The sequence below is a fragment of the Ambystoma mexicanum genome, chromosome 7q (assembly GCF_040938575.1).
Source record: "Ambystoma mexicanum isolate Mex_15411 chromosome 7q, UKY_AmexF1_1, whole genome shotgun sequence".
In the NCBI taxonomy this organism is placed as follows: Eukaryota; Metazoa; Chordata; class Amphibia; order Caudata; family Ambystomatidae; genus Ambystoma; species Ambystoma mexicanum.
Genome location: NC_090941.1, coordinates 1,092,434,208 through 1,092,450,315, shown reverse-complemented (window position 1 = coordinate 1,092,450,315; position 16,108 = coordinate 1,092,434,208). Strand labels below are relative to the sequence as shown.

Here is a 16,108-nt window from a genome sequence, read left to right as displayed (position 1 = left end):
CCTGCGGGCTAAGATATGTGGGGCAAACATCAAGACCGGTTCACAAGAGAATTGGGGAACACCGGTCCCGCATTCGGTGCAAAACCATAACGGTACCACTGGTACCACACTTCCTCGAATACCAGCACAACCCGGACAGTTTCATATGGTGGGTTGCTGACAAAGTACACAACACCAGCAACCTCATCAATTCCTTGAATTTTAAAGAGTCCTGGTGGATGTACAAACTTCAGGCCATCATAAAAGGCCTTAATGAAGCACAACCCCAGAGCCATTTCTAATGATCTCCATGCCTTGCATCCATAGAGCGCATTTGACATTCCTCATTCCGCCCACACATAGGAGCCCATACGTCCCCCACTCCTTCTGGTGCATATGGGCGGGACACGTCAATTACACGATACAGGGACATCAACTTTATTGACATTTTGAGACAATCCTCCCTTTCTTGTCTCTTGTTCGTCATCACTAATCTGGGGCAATGCGCCTTTGCCCGGTTTCACAACCCATCGGTTGTTAGGGTCCATATTCCCCCCTCCTTTCAGAAAGGTCCCTTACCTCCAATGTGACAGGACAGGAGACGTTTACTTCAGCTATACGGAGCTGTCCGTATGCTACCTGTAACACAGACACCTGCCGACTGCAGCGCTCTGGGCCTCGGTCTCACGGCAGCTCACTTCCGCATTCACGGGGCCGTTGCCGGGCGACCAAGACGCCGGCCCTACAGAGCTCTACTACGCATGCGCGCCGGATCAGTGCATATCCTTAGGTGCATGCGCAGTACCCTGCAATGCCGCACAGCTCCTTCTTGGACGCCTGCAGGCAGCCGGAGCGCCGTATTTCTTACAGCTCCCGAACAAAAGGTAAATCATCGTTCTGCTAGCCAGCCACTGTCTGGCCCTCTATCCTTCCTCCAGATCAGGCACAATTTATGCCATTTTTCTAATTTGACTGTTTCTCTGTTCAGGCAGACGCTTGCAGCTCCTTTCAGATCCAGCATGCTAGGCTCCTTCCAGCACGCCATTTTCAGCCCACACATTGCATAGCAGCAACAGATCACTATGGGGTTGTTTTGCAGCACCATCTAAAGGTAAATTTTTTACCTCCATTTTTTACTCACTTCATGTATCTGACATCGGGCAATGGAGGGGGAGTTGGGCAGATTTTGCACTAGAGCCCTTCCAGTGTACATCCACTCCTCCATCTAGTGTATTATGGCAACATGCCTTTTTAATTTTCAGAGGAGTATTTTATTTTATTACATTTCCACTAGCCTCTGGCAGCTATCCAGAACCCAGGCCGATGTGAGGCCAGTCTCTGTCCACCAACACGAGTAAAACTAGACATGTTCTCTCTAGTTTTATTCATGGGGTCTTGTTTCTTTGTGACAATGACATGTTTATGTACATGCCTTTTTAACCACTGTGCGTTTTCTACACTTTTGATATTTCACTTTAGTAACCCTAGCTCCCCTTGATCTTCCACAGGGGACTCCTTTCCTTGGCTCCATGAAGAAGGCAAAAGCTGCCATGCTCTGGAACTCGTTGCCACATAACCTAAGAGCTGACCAACCATACTTACACTTTAGAAAACACCTCATCAGTCACCTTAACTCCAATAACCCTTGTTTGTAGCTGCACTTTCTATACCTAGGTATAGATAGTGATACCTTGCTCGCGACCTCGCCCTCGCCTCTAACAGCCCTTACAGCACACATCTGTACACTTTCCTCCTGTATAGATATTGACCTATTATGTATGAAGTTTTGCATACATTTCCATACCTCCTATTCCTGTAATCCTGTAATCCGGAATATTTTTAATCCGGAATATTTTTCTCAGGAGTACCCGCCTCTAACAGCCCTGTACATATTTGTATATTTGTATATTTACCCCTGCATAGATATTGACTTTGTATGTTTGAAGATTTCTACATTTCTTATTCTGTAATTTTGGTTATCTCTACCACTACCTCAATGTGTATATTTCCGCAACATTGTAAGCTTCGAATTATCTTCTGCCTGCGCCCTGGTGTCCCTGGGTAAGGTGTGCCATATAAATAAATAAACAAACAAACAAACAAACAAACAAACAAACAAGGCTGGGACCCTCTAAAGCCGAAACGTCCTGGGACTCCTTTACCCTAGCGGTGTGGCGGGGTCCCCCTTAAATCTTAGTAGAGATTTACTTCAGTGACGTCAATCAACTACCTTTTGGTCACCCTTTAGCCTGGCTTAGTTAGACCCATCCAAGGACTTTACTTTTGAGGATTATTTAGGTTTCACCAGTTACATGTTGCATTGGGTAAACCTGTTGTAAACCTGTTGGGTTAAATTGATCTACAATTAGAAAAACAGAATGTATTAGCAAGAACAGGATGCCTTTATACTTCTGTCATGTTTTGTACTAGTGACAACACACAGCATGTGCATGTTTGACTTTGCTTTATTCTCTGCTACGTGCCTTTCATCTGTATTTGTTTGTATTTTGATGTGCGATTTGGGTGAAAAATTTACACCCTTGTATATTGTACTTACAACTCCTTCACAAAATGTGTAAAAGAATAAGGACAGCCACTTAATAAAAGCTGTTCTCTCGCAAACTAATGATCTAGCACATGTGGATTATTACGTGTTTTTCATGTACTGCTATCCTTGGTAATATATAAATTGTGACACCCAAAGATAGCACATTGTCTTTAAACTTAGACTGCAATTAATAAGCTGCAGTCGGCTTAAACTTCTCCAGTCAGGACACCCCCCCTTCTTGTGCACATTTGTAAATGGCCCTCAGTCCTGAGTATGGTTAGGGCTCTCCCTCCCGTATATACAATCCTTGTGCTAGAGAAGCTAGAGAGCGTGCTAAGTTTGACTGTGCCACCTTGTCCTGTGCTGAAAATGTGGGGAATGGAAGCCAAAGCGTGAATATCTGATATATCATTTCTTGAACACTTTTCTTTTGCACAACATTGTTTCCCACACTATTTGCATTCAGAAGTAAGGATTGGCAATTGGTTTATTAGTATAGGCCCTTTTATTTTGACAAGACACCACTAGGAATGCGTTATTATTTATTGATGGTCGTAGCTTGCTCCCATCTTTAGATTTAGGATTAGATAGGTGTTTTCCAAACCCAGTTCAAGTTCAATAAACACCATTGACTGTTATCACTTGTGTCTGTCTTACTGTTTGATGCCATGCCTTCCTTACAACGCACTCTAATAAGAGATCAGTGTGGGTTTGGCTTGCTAATACTCTTTGATTTGTAGGCTGCATTTGACACCATCAACCACGCCACCCTGTGTCTGTGACAACAGGAGGTTGGTATCACTGGGAGAACACCCCAATGGTTTGAATCTTAACTTTCAGATTAATCTCAGACTACTTCTCTTCCTCTCTTTAGGTCTGCATCATCTTACCTGTGGGGTCTTTCATGGCTCGGTGGTCTCTCCTCTTCTCTTCAATATCTACGTCTGGCCCCTTGCCAGCCTTATCCATTCCTATGGCTGCCGATTTAATTCATGTGCAGATGATGCAGAGCTGATCCTTCGAGTGGATCAGAACCCTACGGAGTCAGCAATTCGTCGGAAGGCCTGCTTGGCTGCGATAGGCAATTGGATGAACAATAACTGGCTTAAGTTAAACAGTGACAAGACCGAAGTTCTGGTTATTGGTCTGCCTTCTGCACGTTCTCTTTTGACCCCTGGTTTTTGGCCATCTCCGGTAGACTCAGTAAAACACCTTGGAGTCAAGATTGCGGCCTCTATATCACCTGATTTGCAGGTTGTGCCTGTCACGTCGGCTAGCAAGGTTCCCTGTCCCCCCAGTTCTCCCGCCATTGTTTCTAGTCCCTTCCAACCCCATGCCCGGTTCCGGGATTCACCTGTGCCCTCCTCGCTTACTTTGCCATCACCTGGACTCCAGCGTGCTGCTACCCGCTCGCTGCAACGCCCGTTTCAGTGGCGACTTCCATGGCGATTGAAGGATCGGCTTTGTGTCGTCGCACTTCCGCATACCAGGAATGCTTCCCGCTCTCATAACATGGCTGCGGTTCACGTGACCCAAAAGATACGCACACGTGCTGTACCCGCAGATCACGTGACCGGAACCTGCGGATCACGTGTCCGAAAGGGAAGAGAAGCGCCAGTATTTAAACGGCCGCGTCGGTCCATCCGATGCTTCACAGCTGTTTAATTTTGGACACTGTTCGGCGCTACGTACCTGATTTCTTGATCATCTGGATATCGACCTTGGACTGCCTCACGGATTGGTTTTGGATCTCCCTGGTTTTTGTCTTCTGCATTGCCTATCACGGATCACGGACTGCTTCTTGGACTCCTGCTTGCTTTATCCCTTGGCACTACGTTTACTTGGTTCTTGTTCAGGACTCTGACAACTGGTGGGCCCGGCCCATTAAACCCACATCTGGCCTTCCGGCACTTCCCTCGGAGTAAGGAGGGCCCTTGGAGAATCCCGGAAACCCCCATAGGTATACAGGAGTACCTCACCGCTCCAATGGGTAAGACCGTTCCAGTTGTTTGTGTTTGGCTAGTGGTTGTTGTTAGGCGCATAACTTAACCGGTGCTTTCTTTGCAGTGGTCCGGGGTTCGGAGGGTCTGCGGTTCCGGAGGAAGAAGATCTCCCACCTGTGGCCTCAAGGGTTGCACAGGGAGTGTATTTTGTTCCTCCCTGTGTGGCACTTGTGGATAGAGGACTCTCCTGACTACACGACAGTCAAGACACAACAGACTGTGAAGCCAACCTGTCGTGTAGTCATGGAGGGGGCCGCAGATGAACCCTTGGCTGCTATGGTACAAGCCATAACCGTGTTACATGCTGATATGGCCGCAGCTAACACTGCCTTACATCAACGCTTGGACAACATCCAAAGCACTAAACATCCCTTGCCTCCCGATGCCTAATTCATGGATACCCCATCAGGTTCCCAGCCCGCTACGCCTCCTGTACCAACCCCCCAGTGTCCCATACCGGTGATACTTCCATCCCCCTTCCCATTGGCTGCCCCCGAGAGATACCATGGGGACCCCAGTAAATTCAGGACCTTCTTGAACCAGTGTAAATTGCACTTCTTGTGCAGGCCCCAAGCTTTTCAAGACTCTACTACTAAGGCAGCCTTTACACTCTCCCATCTAGCTGGTACAGCAGCCGCTTGGGCCAATCCCATCCTGGAGAACAACAACCCTGCCCTTTATGACTTCGATCTGCTAGTTGCAGAAATGTCACAGGTATTCGATACACGCCATAAAGTACAGTCCCGTGATTTAGAACTCCTGGACCTAGGGCAAGGGAAGGGTTCTTTGATCAAGTACATTACCAGATTCAATCAGCTGGTAGCAGAGACGTCTCGGCCTGAAAGCAAGAGGTCTGTCGTGTTCTACAGGGGCCTAAGCAATGCCATAAAGGACGCCCTTGCCGTTGTTCCCTCTTTGCCAACCACATTCCAAGACATAGTAGACCTAGCATTACAGGTAGACGCTCAGCGTTCGGAACGCAGGGCTGAGGCTGGTTTTCCAACGCCTCCTGGCGCTTCGGCTACCCCTGACTCCGCTCATGAACCTATGCAGATAGGGGGCATACGAAGTCCTATCACACCAGTAGAGCGCGAACGTAGGAGAACGGACAACGCTTGCTTCTATTGCGGATTAACAGGTCATTATGTCAAAGAATGCCCCCCGCAGGCCGAAACACAAGATCTCGGGTTTTCGGACTGCTCGACCCTAGAAACGGGGAATGGGTCGAGCACCTCTTGTCTTACCCCGAATCCCATACCCGCTTTCGGTCGCATCAGGCCGATCCATGTGCAAGCAGTTATCCAGCCCACGCCCGGAATCACACACCAGGTTACGATCATCATAGACTCCGGGGCCAGGGGTAATTACATCGACATCTCACTTGCACAGTCCCTGAACCTACCCTTTTTGACCAAGACCTTGCCCGAACCAGTACACTCGGTTGATGGCACTTCGCTGATATCCGGGCCTATTAAACAGCAAACGGCCCTGATGCTCTTGACAATACAGTCAACTCACACCGAAACCCTGAGCGTTGACCTCATTGCTATGCCCCAGTTCGGCCTCATATTAGGAATCCCCAGGCTCCAGGAGCATAACCCGTTGATAGACTGGAATGCCGGTTCCGTACACTTCGAGTCTGACCTTTGCCAACACTACTGCCTTTCCACAAACAACAGGGACACCAAACCTGCTCAGGCTTTGGGATCCATTGCACATCTGACCATCAGGGACACCACTGCTCCGGCTTCCCCAATAGAACACCATACAGTGGGCTTGGTCTCCACGCACGTACCGGCCCAATACCAGGATTACGCAGGGGTATTTGATGAGGGTTCGTCAGAAGCACTTCCACCACACCGCCCATACGATTGCCCGATAGACTTACTACCCGACAGTATCATTCCCACCGGTCGGGTCTATTCCCTTTCCCCAGCTGAAGACCTGGCTCTGAAGGAGTATATCCAGAAGTCCCTCCGCTTAGACCACATCCGCCCTTCTACTTCTTCAGCAGCTAGTCCCATTTTCTTCGTCCCCAAAAAAGAAGGTGACCTGCGCCCATGCGTAGATTACCGCCGGATCAATGCTATCACAGTAAAGAACCGGTACCCCATTCCCTTGATTACGCCCCTACTCGACCGTCTCTCTCATGCATCCATCTTCACTAAATTGGACCTGCGCAGGGCTTACAATCTGGTTCATGTACGCCCTGGCGATGAATGGAAAACTGCTTTTTGCACTCGCTACGGGCTGTATGAGTATACAGTAATGCCCTTCGGTTTATGCAATGCTCCGGCCACGTTCCAGAGATTCATGAACGACATCTTCTCCGATATCCTGGACGTGTTCGTTGTGGTATATCTGGATGACATACTAATCTTCTCTCGAAACCTAAATGAGCACGTACAACACATACGCAAAGTGCTTTCCAGTTTGCAGTTACACTTCCTATTCGCCAAGCCAGAGAAGTGTCTGTTCCATGCTGATTCCGTGAAGTTTCTTGGTTTTTCTATCACTCCTGGGGGGCTGGCCATGAACACTTCCAAGGTACGGGCTGTATTAGACTGGCCTGTTCCCAAGACCCTGAAGGCTCTGCAATCTTTCCTCGGCTTCGCTAACTTTTACAGACGCTTTATCTCTGGGTTCTCTTCTCTGGTGGCACCACTCACTTCCCTGACCAGCCCTTGAAGTCCTTTCTTGTGGACGGATATACATCAACAGGCCTTTGAGGCCCTGAAACTAGCATTTACTACCGCACCCGTCCTGCAACACCCGGACCCGGAACTACCCTTCGTCGTGGAGGCCGACGCCTCCTCCTTTGCTTTGGGCACGGTGTTGTCACAGATATGCCCCACCACTGGCCGGCTTCACCCTGTGTCTTTTCACTCTCGCAAATTCACTGACGCCGAATCACACTATACTGTGACTGAAAAAGAATTGTTAGCAGTCATGGACGCATTTCGTGTTTGGCGGCATCATCTTTTGGGAGCGAAACACCGGGTCACTATGTACTCCGACCACCAGAACCTGCAAGACTTGGCCTCCTTGAAATGTATCAACAGCAGGCAGGTCCAGTGGCATTTGTTTTTTGTTGTTTTTGATTTTGTCATAAAGCATTGTTCAGGGTCAGCCCACGGAAAAGCCGATGCCCTGTCTCGATCCCCTGGTGGTGTGGCCTTGCCGGTGTACCCTGACACTCTACTAGACTGTGGCAAGGTGGTTTGTCTGTGCACCCCGTCTCTGCCTTTGCTCGAAGCAATACGGAAGTGGGTTGCCATACACCACGATCAGCTATCCGAATGGGATCCTGTGGACCGTGACGGCCTACCCTTCGTATCAGACAGATTGTTCTTGCCCACTACGGATACTCGCAACGTGGCTCTCGAATGGTCCCATGATGCCCCTGTTTACGGACACCCCGGTCAATCACATACCTTGGCATTACTGAAACGATGGTGCTTGTGGCCTTCCCTGAGAAAAGACGTGGAGTGTTACGTTAACACCTGCGCCATTTGCGCACGATGTAAACACCGTAGGGGTCGCTCTGTGGGTCTCCTTCTCCCCTTGCCCGTTCCCCCCAGACCCTGGCCCACGGTAACTATGGACTTCGTCACTGATCTATCGCAAGTCCAGGGCTTTGACACTATGCGGGTGGTTGTCGATTTGTTTTCGAAAATAGCCCGCTTTATTCCCTGTAAAGGTATACCTACTGCTCCTGCCATGGCCAAGCTCTTTTTTGTACATATCTTCTGTCTCTTCGGGCTCCCTTCAGTCATCATCTCGGATAGGGGTTCACAGTTCACGTCACGCTTTTGGCGTGCGTTGACCAGACTGCTCGGTATAGATGTCCGTTTTTCGTTGGCATACCACCCTGAGACGGACGGTCAGACCGAGAGGCTTAACCAAACCCTAGAGCAGTACCTGCACTGTCTGACCATGCAACAACAAGCATGGTGGTTGCGAGTGGTGCATCTTGCTGAATTCGCATATAACAACGCTGTCCACTCTTCCACTGGGTTCTCCCCCTTCTACGTCCTGTACGGGCAGCATCCTCGTGTGTTGCTCATCCCTGATCTGTCCTCCACTGTCAATCCGGCCGCAGCTGCCTGTGTTAGGGATCTGGCCTCCATCCATGCTCAGACCTCGACCCACCTCCTCGAGGCTCAGGCATCCATGAAGGCGCAGGCCGACAGACGGCGGGTTTTGGCCCCGTCGTATGCCGTGGGGTCTCGCGTCTGGTTGTCTACTAGGCATCTGCGACTAGTGGGGTGTAGGAAGCTCTTGCCTCGGTTTGTTGGTCCCTATCTGGTGTCCAGGGTTATCAATCCTATGGCCTATAAGCTGGCTCTCCCGGGGTCTTGGCGGATCCACCACGTGTTCCACATCTCGCAGCTCAAACCCTATCCTGGTCCTATGCGGCTTCGTGCCCCCGCGGCCCCGGTGTCCTTGGTCTCCCCTGATGTGTTCGAGGTCTCTGCGGTCCTGGGCTCCCGGGTTTTTAGGGGTGCCCTGCAGTATCTGGTGGACTGGTCGGGCTATGGGCCCGAGGAGCGGTCTTGGGTTCCCGCCGTGGACGTCCACGCCCCCCGTCTGGTGGCTCAGTTCCACCGGGACAATCCTTCTTGCCCACGGGGTCGTGGGCCTTTGGGGGGGGGCTCTGTCACGACGGCTAGCAAGGTTCCCTGTCCCCCCAGTTCCCCTGCCATTGTTTCTAGTCCCTCCCGACCCCATGCCCGGTTCCGGGATTCACCTGTGCCCTCCTCGCTTATTTTGCCATCACCTGGACTCTAGCGTGCTGCTACCCGCTCGCTGCAACACCCGTTTCGGTGGCGACTCCCATGGCGATTGAAGGATCGGCTTTATGCCGTCGCACATCCGCATACCAGGAATGCTTCCCGCTCTCATAACATGGCTGCGGGTCACGTGACCCAAAAGATACACACACGTGCTGTACCCGCAGATCACGTGACCAGAACCTGCGGATCACGTGTCCGAAAGGGAAGAGAAGCGCCAGTATTTAAACAGCTGCGTCGGTCCAACCGATGCTTCACAGCTGTTTAATTTTAGACACTGTTCAGCGCTACATACCTGATTTCTTGATCATCTGGATATCGACCTTGGACTGCCTCACGGATTGGTTTTGGATCTCCCTGGTTTTTGTCTTCTGCGTTGCCTATCACGGATCACGGACTGCTTCTTGGACTCCCGCTTGCTTTATCCCTTGGCACTATGTTTACTTGGTTCTTGTTCAGGACTCTGACAACGGGTGGGCCCGGCCCATTAAACCCACATCTGGCCTTCCGGCACTTCCCTCGGAGTAAGGAGGGCCCTTGGAGAATCCCGGAAACCCCCATAGCTATACAGGAGTACCTCACCGCTCCAGTGGGTAAGACCGTTCCAGTTGTTTGTGTTTGGCTAGTGGTTGTTGTTAGGTGCATAACTTAACCAGTGCTTTCTTTGCAGTGGTCCGGGGTTCGGAGGGTCTGCGGTTCCGGAGGAAGAAGATCTCCCACCTGTGGCCTCAAGGGTTGCACAGGGAGTGTATTTTGTTCCTCCCTGTGTGGCACTTGTGGAGAGAGGACTCTCCTGACTACACGACAGTCAAGACACAACAGTGCCAGGTGCAGTGCTGTTTCTTTCAATTTAAAACCTTAAAAAAAGGTGGTAACTTTCTTACTGTACCCATTGAGGGGACCAGTGGTTGCGTCTGGGGTTTTAGGTATTCTCGACTACCGTAATGCTACTCTACTGAATCAGCCTAAATATCATGTCAAGAGACTTCAACTTCTCCAAAACTCTGCAGCCTATTTAATTGTTGGTCTGCCTAAATATATACATATCTCCATGGTTCTATCTCAGCTTCACTGGCTCCCAGTTGAAAGCAGAATTAAATTCGAAGCTTCCTGTTTCCCTCATAGAGCCTTGCATAAACGGGGGACTCTTTATTGTCCAGAGAAGATTACACCTTATTCATATGATATGATAGATTATTTATAATGCGCTTAATACCCAGAGGTTTCTAAGCACAGACCCGGGGATCAAACCTGTGTGCTCCACATCGTCTTGCTTCCAAGGCGAGCACGTTGCCACTGAGCTATCCTCCTGAGCTATTCTCCAGTTAGAACTCTTTGTTCGACAAACTCAGGTGTCCATGTTGTCCCAAGGTTAAAAAGAAATGTGTAGGTGGAATAGCGTTCTTGGTCACAGCCCCCTCTCTTTGGAACACTCTTCCCTCAGCTCTGAGGTTGACAGAGGATCACACCCAATGTTGGAAATCTTTGAAGACCTTTCTCTTCCCCAGGTAAAACCTTGTATATCCTCTCACACTCCCTTCTGCTGATTTTTTCCCTCCCTAGTGCCAGGATACCATTGGGTCGCAGTGCGCTATACTAAAATCATTTAACATAAAATAGTTAAGTGCACCAGCAAAGAGGAGGATGACGGTTGTAAGTTACAAAGGAACAGGTGATTGAGGGGTGGTGGATAGTATATGATATGGCATTTGTAACGCACCTATACACAAGTGTTTCAAGGCGCGATGTACAGGGAGAGGTGTTGGCACATGGCATGGTGCGCAGAGTGTTGAATCCTGTGAGCCATGTGAATGAATATTGCCTAGAAGGCCTGGATCCCAATTGGCTTCTCAGGATTATGTCATTACACTCTGGGTGAAAATTAGCAAAATTATCCAAATCTGTAATCAGTAAAACTACATTACTCGAGGAATGGCACACTGTGCTCTGCCCGAGTCATAACACAAAGAACAATACAAAAGGTACATTACAAACCAGTGGCTTTCTTCTCTTCAACAGAGAAGCACAGATCCTGGGGTGGACATTCCCAAACCTTTCACTGTCTTCGCTATACCGAAGTATGTACATAAATCAAAGAATGGTTCATACCAGAATATTGTCCCACATATGTGATGTACTGAGAACCTAATAGACCTAGTTTAATCCAAAGCAATCACGTACCTTCATGACGCTCTTTCCCAGGCCAGTGAAGGTGAGATCCCCGTAGGCATCTGTTGGCTCCTCCCGGATTTGCTCTTCAGGATTCCATTCTAAACCTTCTTCATAGGGAGGGTCCGTGTCCTGCTCTGAATGCTGATCCCTCCTGTAGCCACATCCACACACTTCCTTCCTAAGAGAGGAGAGGGAGCTGGAAGTCAGGACATCTTGAAGACAAAGAGCGAGGTTAAGTTGGAGGGGAGGAACGAGCAGAAAGAAGTAGCCACTGAAAATTAGATACAGCATTAGTAATATGACCAATGTATTAACCGAATATCTATAGCTTATAAATTGTATTCTGCCATGTGTAATAGAGTCGATACCTCGCCGCATCAACTCAGACCTTCACCTCCCCAATACTCAGGTCAATCAATTGAGTGGAATGGAAAATGACTCCCTGTGATAGCAGCACTGTATGAAACACCAGAATTAATGAATTGTAATGGATACAAGGGTAAGAAAAGCCATTGTTTAGCACTTATACAGATCTGGGAGAGATCTCTTGTGAATGAATGAGGCAGGAAGCATAAACAAGTTTAACAGATGTGTCAGTTGCTGGTAATCACAGTAGTTAAGGGATAAGAAGTCACAGTTCACATAGAGTGAAGGGAAATGGAATCCGAGAATGTCGCTGTTTTTGAAACTTTATTACTCACCACAAAAGGCCCACAGAACACAAGACGGGGTGGGCTCTGAGGTATACACCAAATTGTTTGTTTACAATTGTTCGAATGAACAATTGACAGATTTTAAAGGGTCACAATTGACCTTTTCACAATTGACCGCACATATATATATATCACTTTGGTAATATATAAAGGAGTTTTGGGGGGGGTTCGGTTGGGTGGGAGGTTGCGGGGGGTTTCCCCCTGCATATATGTTACAATTGACCTTCACAATTCGGTCAATTGTGAAAAGGTCAATTGTAATTCGAACAGTTGTAAAATGAACAATTTGTATACAACCGGCTGTGATGGTGAAGAGGTACTCGGCACAAAGGGAAGGAGAGACAGCAATGGGTGTAGTGTTTGCATGAATATTAACCTATCCGAATCGAGTTTTTAAAACACTACTCTACAAAATACCACTGGAAATATTCAGTAAAATATGCACACTGACAAAAAGTCACCCAGAGATAGAATGAAATCAAATACTGCATGAAATACTTCAAATGATAGCAAGGAGAGTGCAGGGTCAGACTGGCCTATATGTAGGGTTCATGCCAGTAAATATGTTATGTGTGACTACAGCAGACTTAGTCACATCTTACATTAGTAGCCATGCACTGACTGAGCCCCAAGACTGCAATCTCTGGAACTCCCTAACAGAGGGTGCCTCCAAACACACTTTCAAATGGAATCATTTCATTTCATGTTTGTCTTTTCTATGCAGAAGGTAATAGTGTAGTAAGGTGGATGGGCTCAACATCTTAGTGTGTGAGGGTGCCTTGGGGACAAGGATGGTTCAGCCGCTACCCGATGTGCCTCCCAGAAGGTGGAAGGATTGCTATCCTGCAGGCGTGTCGTCCCCACTGAGGAGCAGTATTAGGTGCTCTGCACGCCGTCAGGGATGTTTAAAACCTCTAAAATGACCTTGTCAGGGACCATTTAAACATCTCTCTTTACAGACCTGTAACACATCCTTACCTGAGTAGATCAACTCCCTCATAGCCAGGGATTGTAATGTTACGTCTCCACTATAAGCCTCTCCAAGAAGGACCCCAAAAGGCTGCATACTAACAAGCTCTCGTCAGACTGACACAGTGTTTGCCAATAAAATGGAGAGTCAAAGAAAACATGTTAAAAGGGGTTCAAAAGATCATCAAAGCAAATAGGTGAGTAAGATCACGTAGTTAAACACTTCAATTAGGTTCAATTAAATAGACTTACAGGACCATTAGGCACGACCGATTACCAAAACAGGGAATCAAACATTTCTAAATGCCTACTAATCGGCGGGGCAAGACACCGGATAAACACTTCCAATTTGTATAAAAAGTGACTAGAAAGCCTAGAAGAGGAGAGAGGAACACCAGCGGCAGTGACAGTCAGAGTTGGGACTGGAGCAGAATTAAGGCGGCACATGCAACACTCTTCCTACAGGAGTAGGAAGACCACGCCTGAGCAGAAGGTGGCAACCTTGTTAAGCAAACTGCTGACTCCCCCTACTGTGTCTCAAGGGAAAGAAACCTGTCCCAAGCCCAGGATGGACCTGGCCAGAGAAACCTTGAGTACCCAGATCGTGGCGAGACCAGGCCTTGTGACTAATGATATCCGGTCGTGGTGGGACCCCCTTGTAAGTGCTGATATCAGGCCATGCTGAGACAATGTTGGGAAGGGGAGACAACCATCCCACATCCCCAAACAGTTCAGGATAAGGCAAAGGCCATAAGATGTAATGTAAGAGACCAGGGGGTAGGGGGCGCTCTTAAAGTCCTACACACAATCACATTATTGCATGCTTTGTAGATGTAGTGCACATGCAGGAATAAACGCCATTTTAGATATTAGCAGCCATATTGAAGTGTAAGCCTAAACGCTGCGCAGCAACAAGCATCACAAACGGGAACATGAGGAAAAGGAATAGGTTGTATCCCGGGCATTGATGAGAAAAGCCAGAGCCGCAGAGATCCATAATCCCTTCACTATCTTAAAAGCTGCCAGCCTTCATGCTCTTGGAAGAATGTGCCCTGCAAGGCCACAAGAGGAGGGCCAAGCATCTCTGTATGATACAATCCCACGAGAAGGAGGGCACGGGTCTCCAACCCCCACCAGTCCCAACTCTAAGGTATAGCACCCAAAGGCCCTAGCCTTAAGACCCCTGATTTCCAAGGTACTAGCCACCCCCAGACCACTGATCATAAACCTGTTTGACTCTAGATCGATCAGACAGATCAGAAAGCAGGGCATTTTTGCCTGCACTTCTGGGTCACATGATTTGTGCTGCGAGGTGCAGTGAGGGATAAAATATTAGCCCAGAACGAGGGTGGAAGACCTTGGAGAGGTGCCGGCCTGTCTGGAATCCAGTGAATACTGTGAGTTAGTGTGACCTTGGCCTATGTATAGGGTCTCACCAACCAGCCGCACAGATTTCTACTGTATGTAATGATGTAACTGATGACATTATGTACCTTCTTAATGTGCTGCCTATGCAGATTTTGCAGGAACGTTCGGCAGCAGCAGAACTCTTTGCTGATGCAATCCTATATTTTGGGAATAAAATACTTGTTATCCTCGCAAGAGGTGTCTTGGGATTTTTTCCCCGAGTGGGTTGTATTTTTTCTGGTGTGAGCATTCAGGGGCTTTCCCACAACATGTACAAGTAAATGCTGATATACTAGGTTATCGGGAGACCTGTCATTGTGAAAGAAAACTACAACGATCCTAGTGGGGCGTACCCGAACGACTACAAGATCGTAGAGGGAGACCGATATTGGTGAACTCAGAAGTCTGAGTTGATTACAGAGGCTGTTACTTGTCTTCCCTCCTTCAGCTACTGCAGTAAGTTTTTTCTACCTGAAACCAGGTCCATACCCTGCTGCCCTTTCTCTCCCCTCCTGCAGGACCTGGAGCTTCTCTCTACTAAAGCATGACTCTACCTCCAGGCTGGCTGTGCACCCATTCTTTCTCACCCTGTTTTGATGCTACCAGACCCACATTCCTTGAGTTGTCCATATTGTGCTGATGCTCATGCTTAGACCAACTTCTGGTACGCTGTTATTCCTCGTTCCGTTGTGGTCTCTTTCTGGCTGGCTCTCCTGGTATGCTCCCTCCTATGATGTTATCGCTTCAGTCCTCTGCATTGCAACTTGTGCCCTCTGGCACAGCCTTCCTTACCTTTCGTTCTACGTTCCTGCTGCTACTTTCCTCTTTGACTTCCTAAATGATGTTGATCTGCGCTACATTTCATCCGATTGCATTTTGTCTCCCATCCGCGCTCTGTCGTTGCCTCTGCGGTCCAGCTACTTTCCTCTTTGACTTCCTAAATGATGTTGATCTGCGCTACATTTCATCCGATTACATTTTGTCTCCCATCCTCGCTCTGTCGTTGCCTCTGTGGTCCATGCTTACGGGCCTGCATTGACTTTGACATTTCATTTTCATCCATGCTGTCTTTGCCTCCAACCTTAAATGTTGCCATTGTTATGCTGCCCTGCTCTCTTTGTGATGTGGTAGTACTATGTATTTCACTTCCTGCCTACTTGCATCTGATACTGGCTGTAACCTTCTACTCTGTACTGTAATGAGCTGCGTCACACAATGGCTTGTTTTTTAACCTGTTGCACTTATTACCTCTCTCCTTCCTCCCCTCCTGCACTCCGTCCCTTTTTATTGTTAAGGACTTGCATGATCCAAATCGCCTCACGGGCTAGTCAGATTGTTATTGTTTGTTTTCTTCCTCTTTTCCCCCCTCCTTCATTTCCCCTCCTCCCCCTCTCCCCTTCTCCTATCGTATAGCACTAACACGTTCCAAATGTTTCAAGGGCTTTTAAGAACATTTTTTGTTTTTATTTTACACTTCATCCTCTTCCCTTTTCCCCTCCTCCTTGTCTCGATGTGCCTTGAAAC

The 16,108-nt window shown here is 48.3% G+C and overlaps 1 protein-coding gene across 1 annotated transcript in view; it reads right to left on the bottom strand.

The window, feature by feature from the left end:
* LOC138528198 (transient receptor potential cation channel subfamily M member 2-like) overlaps positions 1–16,108 on the bottom strand; it is a 602,757-nt gene that overhangs the window by 564,765 nt on the left and 21,884 nt on the right. The window contains exon 3 of the mRNA XM_069639650.1: positions 11,505–11,766. Coding sequence (XP_069495751.1) covers positions 11,505–11,766 — 262 coding nt within the window. The remainder of the gene's footprint in view (positions 1–11,504; positions 11,767–16,108) is intronic.